Here is a 17,872-nt window from a genome sequence, read left to right as displayed (position 1 = left end):
TTTGTTGTCCATTTTTTGTATCACCTAACTGTCTGGATGTTTCGCGTTCTTGTCTCATTTTTGTATTTTTTATATATAAAATATATCGACATACGTACACTTTAGTCTCTTATATACATATATATATATATATATATATATATTATATACACATATATACATATATATTATATACACATATATACATATATATTATATACACATATATACATATATATTATATACACATATATGCATATATATTATATACACATATATGCATATATACTATATACACATATATATATACATATATATACATATATATGTATATATATACATATATATATATATATACATATATATATATACATATATATATGTATATACATATATATGTATATACATATATATGTATATACATATATATATATATATATATATATACATATATATATGTATATACATATATATGTATATACATATATATATATATATATATATATATATATATATATATATATATATATGTATGTATGTATGTATGTATGTATGTATGTATATATATATGTATATATATATATGTGTGTGTGTGTGTATACATATATATATATATATACATATATGTGTATATATATATATATATATATTACGTATATATACATATATATATATATGTATATACATATATGTATTTGTATGTATATATACATATATATATGTATATTCATATATATATATATGTAGGTAAATGGATATGAATGTATACAGATAGATAAGTACATAGGTAATATGAACATACATACACAAATGAAGACTGAAACACATGACCATATACACACATGCACACTTGACACAAGGACACATATGAAGACACACATCTCTACATAACAGAAGCAAATACATAGTCAGAAAAACCCTTACACAGACACACTTAGACATGCACACACAAGGAGACAGAGGTACACACACACACACACACACACACACACAGGCAAACAAACACAAACACATGAATATGCAGAATACATACATACATATATATATATGCATACACACACACACACATACATGCATACACACATACATACATACATACATACATACATACATACGCACACTGACCCACACACAAGCACACAAACAAACAAAAAGAATACAGCTTGGATAACGAACAAAGTCAATGACTATTGAAAACGTTGTAAGACACAATGAAAATTTTAGAAAGAATAAATAAGTAAATGAGTGGGAACTGAACCAGTGAGTATGTGAAATAATAAGGCATTAAAAGAGGATGACTCTCCCCAGACACAACAAAACAAATTTATAATCTATTATAAAAGAAAAGCTATACTTAACAAAGTGATTACTTTAAGCATCTGAAAGCCAATGAAAAACAAGCCAAAAGAGTCATATGCTAGATTGACCTACATGTAAGGTGATTGTACACAAAAAGTACTTTGTTGAGAAGATGATTTATTCATGTTGTCCTGAGAATCTTTAGATTTTAATGTATTTGAATAAAATATGCAGAACATACATGGTCTGAGCCATAAGTGTCTGGACTGTTGCCATAGTAATGAAGCTAAAGCACACAGAGTAAAGCTACTTGACAAAGATTGACCTTGAACTCTGCTGTGCATGCACATGCACAATAAGTTTTAACGTTCAAGCTCATTTTTGCTGTTTACAACAGTGCTTGGAAGGAAGGTGTGTAGCATGTGATCATCACACTGACCATGACAAGAAGTAGAGCAGAGAATCTGCATCAAATTTTGCCAAAAGAGATTGAGTTGACCTCTCAGATCTTTTTTCAGTTATAGAAGAGTAAGAACAAGTATAGTTTAGAAATCTTATTGTTCTCAGTTGACCTACTTTAATTAGCAATGTTATAAAACCACAAGCAAATAGCTATCTGTTGCTTTTGATAACCCCATGCCAACCAAGAGCATTCAACCAGTCTCTAGTTAAAGAATAATGTGCGAGACTAGACTTATCACTCTCTCTAATTATAAAGGCACTATTACCCTTTCCCTCTTTCTAGCAGCACAGAGATGAAGCTAGCTCCTACACAGAATGAATCATGGAATCAGAATATATTTTACTGCAACAAACAAATAGTGTGTACACATGCAACTTGCTACAGTTGTATATGGTCATCTTAATAATGGCAACTTTTGTTTTTTCAACCATTTCTCTGCTGCATTATGATATTAAAACTTCATCATTGTTACAAATCTCTCCCACTGTATTGTACCTTGGGCAAGTGTATTCTGCCATAACCTTGGGTTAACCAAAGCCATATAGGAGAAATTTAGTAAATGGAACTTGAGTGGAAGACATTACAGAAGGGCCATTCCTGATCTCAGGGAGTTTATTAAATCCATTGATTATTAACAGTATAACATGGTACTAAATGCAAATGACCTTATTGTTAGCGAATAACTTCCTCCCTTCCAACTTCAGCCTTGGAGGCCTTGGAAAAAGTCATATCTAAGTCATGTAAGGAAAAAAATTAGTATAACTATCAAATGAAAACCAGCATTGAAAAGCAATTGATCATGATAAATGCAACGTATCAAATCTTTCCTGTAAGTTAATGCATAATTAGATACCAGTGATACAATATGTAATATAACTATCAAAACTATTTGTTGTATTAACTAATTTATATTACATTGGTTTTTGAGACTGATATTAAATAATAATTAATGTACATTAATATATTATACATACTGTATTTCCACTACACTTTGAATATCTTTTTATATTGTTCGGATAGCTGAATTGCTGTCTTTAATATAACTGGAATATATTTCTAATGAATACAACAATCTGCATGCTATCAGCTCAGTCTGTGATATCATTGTCATGCTAATGCCATTAGGACATTGCATACCATTTACATGCTTCTAGAGTAGGGTTGCTAGATTAGAAAATTAGATATACGGGACACTCTTAAAATCTCTCTGTGTATATATAAATTTATACATGCCTACACACCCAGAACAGTATATCATAGAAAAGTAGAGACATAAGTTAAAAACATAAAGCAAAAGTTGTGTTTCATATGGAGAACATGAAAAGAAACAAAACTGATAAACTTATATGCAAAATTTTCTTAACAGACCACACGAGAATTAAACTTGAACCTTTACCTTTAGTTATATTTCACTGATGATTTGGCTTTTGTTAACAGGTCCTTGTTTTCTAACACATGCCTATAAAATTCTTTACATTGACACTTAAGGTTTCATGTCCATTGTAAGATGGCTTCTACAGTAGCCACATCCAACTCATTTCGTTCTTTAGTCTACTGAACATTCATTTTTGAGAAGACACACTCAACATTAGCATTATGCACTGGTATGCTAAATAAGAACTGGCACAAAATTAACAACTCTTGGTATTGTTCTTGAAATTCAATCTGCTGAAGGATAGAAAACCATCTTTCATGGCACAGTTTGGTCTTCCATTCATCAGCAAGGAGTTTTTTAAATGCTGACCACTGACAGAAAAAAATGTTGTCAATTTTTATACCTTTGTTTTTTAACACTGGACAAGATGATTCTACATGTTCCCATGCTGGAAATGTATCTAATATGTAAAGTTATCAAAATTTTCAAAACACAAAACCCATTTCTCAAGATAAGTCAATGCAAGTGCTGTAGAAATTTCTTTTTCTCTTCAGATTTGACATCGTCATTATTAAGGCAATCCTTCACACTGAGAGGAATAAACTTTTCATTAATTCTTTCCTTTATAACTGCAACGAGTTCTTTTAAACAATCAAGCACTTCAATAATGCTGTTTTCTCTCTATTCTATCTTCATAATCCTGTTTCTAAAGACATATTGAAAACTATGAACAAGATATAAGTAGGCTTTGCTCAGCAGATTATTGAAGAATTCTACAAGAATTCACAATAAAAAAAATATTTCAGTGATTTAAATAACCTTAGGATTCTCTCAACTGCTCTCTTCAAAGAAAGTCAATGAGTTTTAGAATGTGAGAGAATTGAGGCATACTGCACACCAACAAACTCACAGAAATCTTCTCAGATTGAACAGTGTAAATACTAAAGTATGAAAACAATTTAACAATAATTACTTCAACATCAACAGAAAAAATATAAGCTGCAGTATGAGCAGCATTATGCAGAATATGGGCTGGACATTCAACACCTTCCATTGATTCGTTCATGCTTTCCTTGAATTTTGAATAGATATTATTTATGCCTATGCACATATGTCCACCAAAGTTAGTATCCGTGTTATCTCCATCAAAATCTATACATTTCTTCACGTCCAGTCCTAACTTGACAAGGCTCTCTCTGCAGAAGCTTGCTATTGTTTCTGAGGTCTCATTTGGGAGGGATCTTGCAATAACTTTATCAGCAAACCTTTCTCACATGAAAAACATTGCACAGTCAACGGGAAAATTTTCTCACTATTGTAATTACTTGCATCTATAGATATGCCATAAAAAGAAGAGTTATTTATATCTTTAACAATCTCTGCAATAGTGTATGGAGCCACAACATTCTTATTATTACAGCACATTTAGTCCTAACACTTGAAAATTTGCCTGCAATTTTGGAATAGTAGAACGTTTGTACAGTCATTTGAACTGAATGACTGATGATGATGAACAATATAAAATGCCATTACAACTTCTGCAGCTATTATTTTACTTTTTTCATCTGTGGTTTTCTTGATCAAGAAGTTTGTTATTTTACCAGCTTCTTTTGAAGTAGAGGCAATGCTACTTTTGTGCTTTGCTGTTTCTATGTGTTGCTTGATATCAGACTTCCCACCATGTTCAATACTGAAAGTGCAATTACATACACCACAGTTTGCTTCAAAACAGCTTCTGCCTTTGACAAATGTCCATTCGATGAAATATTCATCCTGAAATTTACACTTACGTTTTTGGCATCTGGGGATGGATGAATTAGTTTTTAAATTAGAAGAAAAAGTGGATCATGGCAAGTAGTAACAACACACTTTGTTGACAGTATCAAGTTGCAAACATGTCAGTTTTGTGTAAACTTCTAGCAACACTAGTTTCCTCGTTACATTTAGGTTATTTTCGTCAAGAGAATAGGAAAAAAGAAAGCAGTTACTTGTAAAGTTACAACTAAGAACCTTAAGAAGGTAGTAAAAATATATTTTTATTACGAGATTTGAAAATTAACTAGGACATTTTGGGTATCCCTGAAAGGTCAGTACGGGAATGGGGACAAAATTATCAAATATGGGACATGTCCCGTATATAAGGGACGTCTGGCAACCATATTCTAGAGGTATGGACTATTTAAGACGTTCCAATTCGTTGTATGGGACACGTTTGGTCGTGTGCTGCTTGGATGACGTTAGAGAATCTCAAACTGCTACAACATATATCCGAAAATTCAAATTTAATTACTGTTGTGGAAGTCTATAATTATTATCATAAATACACCATCTTTAAAATGTCAATCTAAACTAATAGACTGAATTATTTAAATTGTAAAATGTTAACATAATGTTCTAAACGCGATTGCATGCATTGATGGGAGATAACTAAAGATGGGAGATAACCAAGGATAAATACAGTCACAAATTTAAAGGGAGTCGACTAAATTATACCCAAATAAGTTACTGATATTTCATATTAGCGACTCTACAACAATAAAAAGGAAAGTCGATACTAGTGAGAATTGAACTTATAACCTAAAAGGTGCATAACTAAATATGAGAAGTTATTTTTCTGGCCCTCCACGATTTCTACCGTTCACCAGCCTTGACAGTTTAATATGGAGGGGAGAGCATTAGCTGACAGAAACAATAAGAGTGCTCAACACATTAATTTGAGATATTTAGTGTCGTCCCTTTAAATTCTGAACCAATATTGAGAATTTAAGTAAAATTACCACCATGGGAGATCATCAAATATTGTGTTTTATTTGTAATGCTTTTGAAAGGTTTAGTTGTGTACTTAAAAAGAGTAAGTACAAGTTTGTTTCTGTGATATGTGTAGTGATTGTATATTTGTGCTGCTGAAAGAAACTGTCATCTCATTTGAAGGATGTTTTCAATATCTCTAATTAGTTCTGAAAAACAAGCTGTTATTGAATTTCTGAAATTGAATACTATCAACCAACTCTTGACTTAAATGTACCACTTTATAATCATGTTAAAAAATATCTTTCAGAAAAATAACTGTAGTTACAGGCATAACTGATTACAATGATAGCATTGCAATTGTTATCATAGTGAGTGTAGTCAAAACTATTTTATAGACATCAGTAAGGAATTCAATCAAAACAAATTAAAACTATTCACTCACCATAGTTGCTGTAATAAATCTCTTCATCTCGTTTTTTCTTCCATTTATTAAAATAGGTTGCCAGAAAACTCTTTGCAAATATTAACAGTAAAACAACAACAAGTAAAATCCATCCATATTGCTCTAACAAAAATTTGGCTGAAATATAGAAACCAAATATAGCTTTTGATAATATTGGGAGAGAAATATAACCAAGAAAATACTTAAATATAAATTGACATTTGAAATATAAAGTATTAAGTTTTGAATATAATTAAAAACTAAAGAAACTTCAATAAATTTTCATACACCATTCAATATAGAACTGAACTGTAGGTGAGAGAAGTGGAGTAAGAGCCCAATCAGAAATACAGACAAATGAATCATTACAATGTTCCCTGGTGAGATGGTTGTAACAACTAAATTTAATTAATACTTAATATGTAAAAGAATAAACAGTAGCATTCCATTCTAAATGCTTTATGTGTGTTTAATTACATCTTCTTACATTCCATATACAAATTCTAAGATTGTTGACTTTGCTTTTCACCCCTCTTACTGTGGCTGATTAAATTGACTGCAACTCTTCTCCAAAATTTGAGTCTAAAATATATTTTCTTTCAGATTTAGTTGGTTTTTTTTTGTTTTTTTTTTCTTGTCTACTGATACAAGTGTTTTTACAGTTAAGCACTTTTTGAATTTCTAACCAGTCATCAATCAGTGTGATTAGAGAGATAACTGTTGGTTACACTGTGGCAAGCCTTCTGGAGATCCTTTTATATTCTGTGTAAAATCATGCTCAAGACCAACTGCTTAAACCTCACTTATGTGAAAAGTTATTGCATCAAGATCAATTAAAATTAATAATTGGGTAAATCCTATAGATTAATATACAGTGTAAAGAATTCTTCCATCATAAAGCAGATTGTATCACATTCAAACAGATTGTATCACATTGGGAATTACTAAAAGAAAACTATTAATCTTCGTTTTTCTATCTGGTTTGCAAGATTCTTTATGTGAATTCGTGTGTTGAAACAAATTTTGCTGTGTCTAGGGAGAGTCATTATGCCATTATAATTAACACATACACACTGGTTCAGTTCCACTCTTTTTCTTTATCATTAGTCAATTGATTAAATATCCAACTAACTAATTTGTTTGTCAAAGTTGTTTCATTGCTACTTGCAATCTTTTCAATGACTCAGCCCATTATAAAGGCTGTGTTTGTCTGTTGGATATTTAACTAATTGACTAATAATAAGAAAAAGAGTGGAATTGAACCAGTGTGTGTGTATTAATTATATTGGCATAATGACTCTCTCTGGACAAAACTATTAAAGTTTTTCCAAAAGGTAAAAGAAAATATCTTTACTTAAACAACTACAAACATATTAATACAGATATTCTTCATATTGTTCTAAAAAAAAACTTTAAGTTCTTTTCAATATCAATAATGTGTTGTGAAATTCCAACATTTTTAAAAACAAAAAAACATGTAATAAACACAAAGTGTATCCAATAAATACAATATGTATATACAAAAATAGAAACAAAATGAAGCATTCAAATTATAATATATATTTTCTAATCAGAGCACAGTGGTACTACATGTAAGAGCAATACTGAATACCAGTCTAATGCCATATATGTAAAGAAATAATGTCACTTTTATGAATTCTTTTTTTAAACTTTACAGCAGTTACTATCAGATTGGATTTAAAGACTGATACATCACATATAATAATTCTTTTCATCTTAATACTGTAAGGCAAGTATTTAAATTAGATCAAAACAGTGTACAGTATGAAAATCCTAAGGGGAATTTTTTAAAGAATTCTTTCCATAAAGCAAAGAAGTGCTATAACATAAAAATCTATTCAAGCACTGATTATGACTAAGAGCTCCATATAAGAAAACAATTAGTATAGACTATGTAAAAGGGTTAAGGTAGACTTGTACTATTCTAAAACATAAATGGATGTAATTATCATTGATTATTTAAAACACAGCAGCTACGTTGGGAAAAGTAAAAAAAAAATTTTTTAAACTCTGAATATTTTTCATAAAGATAGGTGCCAGCATGGCTGTGTGTTTTAGAAGCTCACTTTACAACCGTGTGATGCTGGGTTCAGTCCCACTGCATAGCACCTTGAGCGAGTGTTTTCTACTATAGTCTGGACTGACCATTGCTTTGTAAGTGAATTTGTTGGATGAAACTGTGTGGAAACCCGCCATTTCTCAACCACATGACAACTAGTGTTGGGTTTTTATGTCTCTGTAACACTTAGCAGTTCAGCAAAGGGATTCAATAGAATAAGTACCATACTTAAAAAAATTTACTGGGGTCGATTTGTTCAACTTAATTCTTCAAGGTAGTATACCCCAACACAGTTGCCGTCCAATGACTGCTAAAAGATAATGCATTTCCCTCCCAGCTAGGATGGTATATGAAGTGTACAAAATAAAATTTACCTTTTTTCCCCATATATAGTAACTAGATTTAGTAAACAATCTTTGTCACTTAATTATGGTATATAAAATGTGAATAATGAATATGACAGTGGAGGCGCAATGGCCCAGTGGTTAGGGCAGCGGACTCGCGGTCATAGGATTGCGGTTTCGATTCACAGACTGAATCGAAACCTAAAGCTCCTCAAGGCTCTTTCACCACAACTTTCTCTCACTCTTACTTCCTGTTTCTGTTGTGTCACGCTGGGTATACGTTAAGGGTATACGAGGCTGTTCCGTTGATCCCTCGACGTCGTAAGCGACGGAGTGCCAACAACAACAAATGAATATGACAAGCCAACATGCAAAGAGGGCAGATGCAGATAAAAAACAGATTCATTTGAATATGTTATTGGAGGTGCTCTTTCAGTTAGTCTGCACTTTGTTTTTATTTATGTCGCAAATGGTTACGAGCCATATCTGATGGCGAGAGCGACAAGGAAGGAGTGTCGGTGACCCAGACCAGAACAAATATCACGTGGAACTTCACTCAAACAATACCCGTTCTACAGTTTTCGTGTTGATGTTTACATCCTTCGCCGACGTACATCGGTGAAAGACATTGCCTCACGACAAGCGTCTGTGTCTTTCTGGGTTTTTTTTTGGGGGGGGGGGTCTTTTACATTTATGATTACATTTTCCACTATATCTTTTCTTTAAGACTGATGTGTATAATTTGAGGGAGGTTTGACAGTTATTTCTAATGGGTGTAGTGACTCCTGTAAAATCATAACCTAAAATAAGACGTTGTAAGGAATAACACCTCACAAAGTACAGCTAAGATTACACAACGGCCTTTCTGATGAACTAAACTAAAATTTAATAAAAATGTTGAAAGCTTCCTATTTTATTTGTGAATGTCCGATGATGAAATATTATAGATTTGCCTTACTTTCATTTTGTTGGGGAACAAGTGAGCGAAGACAAATAGAGTATTTTAACTATGGACCTGAAATATATTGAGCTTAAAGTTATTTAATTGATAAAAGAAAAAGAAATTATGAAAAAGTAAACTTAGGCATGTTACTGTTAGTTACTTAGTCCCATGGTAACCCTCACCGAGCAGACCCACGATCAAAGACACTCCAATCGTGACCATCGTCCTCTTAGATATGTAGGATTTTTGTGTCCATTGTGCCCTTTCCCTTCTTCAGACAGTCGGGTGTAAGTGAATATAATTTGGCTATTGTTTTCAGCATATCCTGTGACCGCATAGAAGTTTCCTCGTTGTTTGATGTCGTGTCATAATCACAGTCAACATTGTTTTGAAATTTGTATGATTCCTAATAATTCTCACTACAGATACATATATAAAATATTTTTACAAGAAGAATTACAAAAGTAATTGTACTAACCCGCTTCGAAAAAACTCAAAAGAAAAGCTGGGTCCTTATTGACAATATTTTCCGGTTCTTCTTCTGCGATAACGTTTTCCACGTCCGCTTCTTCCATATTGGATTACCATATGTGAATTACGTGACTTTAGTGGTTTAAGAGTGACTTCCCCTTACTCAACAAAACGCGGTTATTAATGTTTAAAGTTACAAGATTTGGTAGAGTCGTTGCCCGAAACATTAGCATTTACCTCATCTGCCACACACGAAAGCAACCTTATCTGATAATCTTACCATGCTTCCACTGCATCTCTTATGCATCCATAGGTTACACTTGGTGCAGCGAATGGAATTACATCCCACTCCTTTCCTACATGTTGAACATGGCTATTTGCCAGCCAGAATGAGAGTCTCGCTAACACCAACTTCAGTCTTAGCTAAGTTAACTTTAAGGCCCTTTAATTCCAGGTTTTGCTTCCAAACCCAGAACTTCTTCTCCACTTCTGCTTCAGATTCTGCAATAAGAGAGCAAGATCATCAGCATATAGTAGTTTCCATGGGCATCCACTATGAAGATGGCATCTGAGGTACTTCTCCCAAGAACAAAACCAAACTGCATCTCATCTAGTTTAATTCTATTCCTAGTTAGTTGAGATATAACTCTCTCTGTAATTTTCATGACCTGATCCAGCAGTTTGATACCTCTGTAATTGTTTCTATCTAAGGCATCATCTTTACCCTTGTAGCAGTTGACTATAGTACTGCTACACCAGTCTTTGGGGATGATGCCTTCCTGAATAACCTGATTAACTATGCGAGTGACTAGGCTGTATTCCACACTACCTGATATTTTAATCATCTCAGCAGGGGTTTTCCTAGTCTTTTCTTAATTGCCTTATTTATTATACTACTGTCCACTCTGATGGCTGGTCCCTTAATTGGTTCAATATTTGAAAGACTTTCCTTCCCCCAATCATTCTCCACATTTAACAACCTTTCATAATGGCATCTCTATGCATCTTTCTTCTCCGAGTCATTATGTGAACAGGTCTTCCCATACCATCATCCATTCACACACATTTTTCACCTACCACGTCTCTGTTCTCTCTGATACACTGCTTTGCAATCCTGAACACCTCAAACCTCTAATCCTCACATTACATAACATTGGCAAACTTCTTACCTTCTGCTATTCTTTTTGCTATGTAAACCTGTCACCTAGCCTCCCTTCTAGCTCTCTGATATAATGCTTTGCTTCCACTGTTTTTCCAGTCTTTCTAGGTCTGTCTCTTTGCTTTTGTAGCACTGTCCACCTCCTTATTCCACCACCAAGTCATCCTTGGCCTTGCTGGGACTTTACATCAACCACAGATTTGGTCAAGAACGCCCAATAAATTGTCCCACAGTAACTTCCAGTTGTCCTCTAAGCTATATGCCCCCTCCTCCTTCTCCTCCTTCTCCTCCTCCTCCTCTTGCTCCTTTCTATCCTCAGAAATCTCCAGTAGAATGTCTCTAAATTTTTGTTGGCTTGCTGGGTCTTTAAGCTTCTATAATCTTTTCCAGCATGGTTTGTCTTTGAGTCTTTCTAGCCCTAATTCTGAAGTCACTAACTAGTAGCCTATGTTGGAGTGTACACTCCCCACCTGGAAAAGATTTTGCATTTGTGAGCATCTGCCTGTCTCCTTACCTGGTGAGGAGGTAATCAACCTGGCTTTTATTCCCACCAAACTAATAAGTAATTAAGTGGTCAGCTGGCTTTCTAAAGTTAGTGTTGCAAATCATAAGATCATTTGCATCACAGAACTCAAGTAGCCTTGTACCTTCCTCATTCCTGGTACCAAAGCCACAACCACTATGCACACCATGGAATTCACGGGAATGTTACCCAACATGTCAATTAAAGTTGCAGGCCACAATAATGAAGTCTCTGTCGTTTGTGATTGAGGTAGTCTGCAAAAGGACCTCATATGTTGGTCCTTTAGATCATCAGCCAACCCAGCCTGTGGCGCATAGGCAGAGATAAATGTAATTGTTAATCTATCTATGATAAGTTTCAACTTAATAACCCTATCACACACTCTGGCTACCTCAATTACCTTACCTATCCACTTTTCCACTAAGAGTATGCCTACACCACCCACTCCATCACTCCTGCCTACCCAGAAGAATTTAAACCTCTGTTTCTTACCCATGAGGAATCTAGCAGAGGCTCCTTTCCATTTCACTTCTTGCATACTACATACATCGACATGATGACACTCTATCATTCCAACAATCTCAACAGATCTCCCCTTCATTGTGCCAATGTTGATGTTTGCAGCCCTAAAATTGTACACTTGGGAAGGACAACGGGAAGGTAATCGCTGAGGGGCTTTTGTTTGTGTTTGAAAAGATCTGAGTAAACATTTGCTAGGTAGTTTAGTGTACATCATGAATTTGATTCAATGAAGTATAATTTTTCGCTCCCTCCCATACAGCATCCAGATTAAGGGCCAGCAAAGAGAGGTGGGCAAGAAGGGCATGAAGTAGCCTTATATATATGTATACACACTTTGCCACAGCATATATTCAATTCAATGAAGTACAATTTCCTCACTCCCATACAGCATTCAGATTAGACCCAGTAAAAAGAGGTGTAAGAAGGGCATGAAAGTAGTCATATATATCCATTTATACATATGCAGAATTACTAAGCTAATACACACATATATTGTATATATCTACATATACAAACACTACACAGCATGGTATGACTCTCACATATTCATATATACAAACACATACACACACTTATACACACACACACACCCATACATCTACACATCTGCACACATCCATATACCCACACATACACCTGTGAACATGTAGTACACAAACAGGTACACATAAATGTAAATATATACTCATAATCATATACATATATACTCATAAACACATACACCCATACTAACACATATAGATAATGTTATATAAGTACATAGAGACACTTTGCATAAGTACATAGAGACACTTATATGGTAAGCTGACAGGCACATGCACTCAAAGTCATGTACATTTATAAATAAACAGTTACAGGCATAACGTTTTTGCAAGATGGACACTGTTTATAACTTATGTTAATATTTAGAACTTTTACTATAATTATTATCAATATACCCTAAGCTACATAATATTATAGATTAACATTTCAAGCTATATATTATCGTATAAATGTAGAAGCATATGAAAAACCATATTGTCCTTTTCTAACATAAAACTTGTCTAATCAGTATAATATACAGGATGCTGTACAGGAGAGAAACATTAAGCAGTAATTACATGAAATAAACTAAAACAAGATTAAAAAACTTTACTTCTGTTTTCACTTCCAAGCTTTATTGTTAATAATAATTTGAAATGGAACACAACCATTCTAGGAAAAGAAAACAAAGCAGAATCAAAAATCAGACTTATGTTGTGGCTTGATTCTACAAGAAAATGTTATGCTTGCCTTAGTGATTTATTTGGACAGCTTGTGTGATCATGTGTAGATGAAAGAGCAGGAGAAAGAGAGAATAAGTAAATGAATATGAGTCTCCTTTGCGATGGTTGATTTGTAAGTTAGTAGCAGTTTGGGTGTTGTTAACAGTTCCTTTTGGCAGGTCTGGTTGATGAACAACAACTGATATTGAATTTAGCTTCACATAATACATGACTCTATCCACCATTCTCCTCTGTCTGTCTCTCTGTGAGTATGTCCATCTGAACCCCCTATCTGTCCTTTGATCTTGTTTTTATAAAGTATGTTTAGTTTAATCAAAGCTTGACTAATTTGTAATCAACAACTTTTGATTCATCAGTAGGAGATATATTTAAGAATTTACAAAAAATTTACAATTATGCGTGTGTGCATGTGTGTGTGTGTGTGTATGTGTATGATCAGTAGTTCATATATCTGAAAAAGAAACATGTCTAAAACATTAGAGCAGTAATACATTTAGAAGGTTGATTGTTATGGCTGGTCAGAGAGTGACCATTGGTTTCACACCTATAAAGTGCTTAGCTGTATAGGTAACTCATTAGACTCAAATGGCTAGAGGCACATAATCTCTCTACAATTGGCAGGAGGAAGCGTCATAGTCAGTTAGTTTTGTAAACAAAAAATATATCCAGAAAACAAAAAATATATCCCTGCAGGTGGGATAGGGTTTTCTCCCTTACATCGGTTCCAACTTGTGAAGGTTTACAATGTTGGTGGCATGTTCCTATTTGGTAAATGGGGAATTTCAAGCTTGCAACAGGAAACGTCTCTGACGAGGACACTGACTAAGCACTCCTTTTCTGGAGTTCAAAAAGGCCCCCAAGTTTTTCGGGATTCTTTTGCTCCTGTTGATTTATGACCTTCAATTGTTCGAGAAACCTCCATTTAATTATATATGGCATGCCCTCCTCCCTTAAATGCCATAAGCGGCTGACCAGGGATGTTATGTTGTGGCAATCCACTATGCAAAAGGAAGACCTGTGGTTGCTCAAACACTGCTTAAGGAGGCTGCCTATAGAACCAACATATTCCCCTGTCTGTGCATTGTTTGTGTTACAGCCATTGTTGTTGCTTTTGTTAACTCTACTGCTGTTGCTACTGGACCCAATGTAGGCCCTATCACCATTGTTTTTGTTGCTGCATTGTTTTGAGTTCAGTCCCACTGTATGGCACATTGACTCAGTGACTTCTACAATAGCTTCAGGCTGACCAAAGCCTTATGAGTGGATTTGGTAGATGGAAAATGAAAAGAATCGTGTGTGTGTGTGTGTGTGTGTGTGTGTGTGTGTGTGTGTGTGTGTGTGTGTGTGTGTGTGTGTGTGTGTGTGTGTGTGTGTGTGTGTGTGTGTGTGTGTGTGTGTGTGTGTGTGTGTGTGTGTGTGTGTGTGTGTGTGTGTGTGTGTGTGTGTGTGTGTGTGTGTGTGTGTGTGTGTTTCCCCACCTCCATTGCTTGACAACCCATGTTGGTTTCTTTACAGACCAGTAACATAATAGCTCAACTGGGGTTGATTCATTTAACTAAAATTCTTCAAGGTGGTGCTCCTGCATGACCACAGTCTAATGGTTGAAACAAGTAAAAGATGAAATGTGGCTATAAGTTAGTGAGGTTGTAAAGAGCTGGTGAAAGAAGGTTTATTTATCAGATTCATGACCTTTGTCAAGTGGAAAGGCAATTGAAAATGATTGATAAGAACAATGTATATCATCAGACTTTAGAAGGAAGGAATATAATTTAAAGGTAACATATTGGGAGATAGAGTTTGTGGGTAATGAGAAATGTGTGTGATCATCATGAAAGACTTCAGAAACTCTGGGATCTAACAGTTGTTGGAAAATGTGATGGTTTTAGCTATGTTGTGTATGTGTAATAAGCAAATAGTGGTATGTGGATATCTTTTGGTTAATGCAGGAGTAAGTCAGATTCAAAAATAAAAAGAGAAAATCCCATATAAGTGCAGACATGGTTGTGAAGTTAAGAAGCTCACTTTGCAACCATGTGGCTTTGAGTTCAGTCCTACACAGCATCTTGAGCAAGTGTCTTCTACTATAGCCCCAGGCCAACCAATGCCTCATGAGTGAATTTGACTGATGGATTGGTATATATGTATAGGTATATGTGTGTGTATGTTTGTGTTTGTGTTTGTTCCCCTTATCACCACTTGACAATGGGAGTTGGTTTGTTTACATTCCCATAACTTAGAAGTTTCAGCAAAAGAGGCCAACAGAATAAGTATAAGACTTTAAAAATAATTAGTATTGGCCAATTTGATTGACTAAACCCTTGAAAGTAGTGCCCCAGTGTGGTTACAGTCCAATGAATGAAACAAGTAAAAGATAAAAGATAAAGATATTATTCCAAAATTTTTGTTGTTTTTTAATCAAATAATGTTCTTTAAACAAGAAGCTAGTTCCTCAATCTGGAAGATGGCATTCTAATTAAAACAAATTGTCTATTTCATTACTTAAAAAATGCTCTTATTTGGACACAATTGTTCACATAAAGAACATATTAATCACTTATTATTCATTTCATACTCTGAAGGTGGTGCTCCAACATGACCTTAACTCAGCTGACAAAAACAAACTGACGAACTGTAAGAGAGGATTCAATTTTGGTTACAAATTCTGGTACAAGGCTATTCATTTCAGAGAAGGGATATGTCAATTACATCAAACCCAGTGCTCAACTGGTTTTTATTTAATTGACCACAAAGGGATTTAAGGCAAAGTTAACCTCAGCGGAATTTGAACTCAAAACATAGAGAAATGCCGCTAAACATTTTGCCCAGCATGCTAATGATTCTACCAGCTCACTACCTTGAGAGGTTACAATATTAATGTTGTAAACTACCAATGGTGAGCCCCGAGATTCATTGGTTAAATAGCCAACTCTTAAAATGTTCATCTTTATGCAGCTGTAACTAAGGCAGAATTCATTTCTGTTCAATTTATATGTGTGAGACTATTTGAAATCAACATTTCAAGGTAATGGGATATTCATAACTTATATAATGCTAATTGTGGAAGTGTGTGGCTTAGTGGTTAGGGTGTTGGACTAATGAGCACAAGATTGTGGTTTTGATTCCTGGACAATGAAATGCATTGTGCTCTTGAGCAAAACCCTTCATTTCATGTTGCCCCCATCCTCTCAGCTGACAAAAATGAGTAATCCTGTGATGAACCAACATCCCACCCAGTGAGGAGTACATACATCTGTGCATCAAAGTTAACTTTACTTTTCATCCTTTCAGGGTCGATAAAATAAGTTCCATTTGAACATTGAGGTCAATATAATCAACTTACCTCATCCCCTGAAAATGCTTAGCAACATTTCATCTGGTTCTTTATGCTTTTAGTTTAAACTCCTCTGAGATCCCTTTGCCTTTCATCTTTACCAGCTAAACACTGGGGTTGACTAGTCCTCTCCCCCAAATTTCAGTCCTTGTGCCTATAGAAGACTCTTTTTTTTCTTTTCCCCCTCTCTCTTACTGTTGTATACTATGTATACTTCCCTTCTTTTATTGTATACTATGTTTACTTTTCTTTCTTTTTATCATTCCATTATTTGTAAACCCCAACACTTTATGTCTGTCTTTGTATTGTCCACCTCGTACTTCACCCTGGTGGCAAATAAAAGAAATCATTATTATTATTTTTATCTAAATTGTTGTTGTTATTGTTCTGCTTCTGCTTTGTCATTATTATCAGTCCTAATCTCCTGTCACCATCACTACCATTTTGTCATCACAGTCGTTGTTATTGACTTTGTCATCATCATCATCATCATCATCATCATCATCATCATCAGTCATAGCAGCACTACCACATTTCTTTAATAAAATTTGTTTTCCATCTAGCATTGAATAGTAACATAACTCTGCTTAATTTTTCATCTTCTCAATCATTTCATCAGTAATCACTTGGTTTTTTTATTGTCCTACAGAGTTTCTTGTTTTAACTATTCATCATTTACTCTTCACTACTTTCAACTAGAATTTTAACCTTCAGCTTTGTTAAAACTGTTGACCTCTGCCTTAAGTATTTATAACTTTCTTGATAATGAAATATATTTTTCTCATTTGTTCATTTATTTAGATATCTCAATCTTATCATGGTTACATAATACTGTATAAATGACTTACCTTAAAAAAAATTTACCATATTTGCATAAATTAAGAGATATATGTAAACGTGAATAATAATGTTTCAAAGGTCATTT

General features: G+C 34.1%; 1 protein-coding gene across 1 annotated transcript in view; it reads right to left on the bottom strand.

Annotated features, from left to right (window-relative positions):
* The window catches only part of LOC106867874 (uncharacterized), a 217,265-nt gene extending 206,997 nt beyond the window's left edge, over positions 1 to 10,268 (bottom strand). The window contains exons 1-2 of the mRNA XM_014912934.3: positions 10,155 to 10,268; positions 6,310 to 6,447 (exon numbers count right to left, since the gene is read on the bottom strand). Of these exons, the coding sequence (XP_014768420.1) occupies positions 6,310 to 6,447; positions 10,155 to 10,251 (235 nt within the window). The 5' untranslated portion in view covers positions 10,252 to 10,268. The remainder of the gene's footprint in view (positions 1 to 6,309; positions 6,448 to 10,154) is intronic.
* Positions 10,269 to 17,872: the final 7,604 nt, after the last annotated feature.

The sequence above is a fragment of the Octopus bimaculoides genome, chromosome 5 (assembly GCF_046866305.1).
Source record: "Octopus bimaculoides isolate indiv1 chromosome 5, ASM4686630v1, whole genome shotgun sequence".
Classification (NCBI taxonomy): Eukaryota; Metazoa; Mollusca; class Cephalopoda; order Octopoda; family Octopodidae; genus Octopus; species Octopus bimaculoides.
The sequence above is the reverse complement of the archived record's forward strand: the minus strand, read 5'-3'. Positions and strand labels throughout refer to the sequence as shown.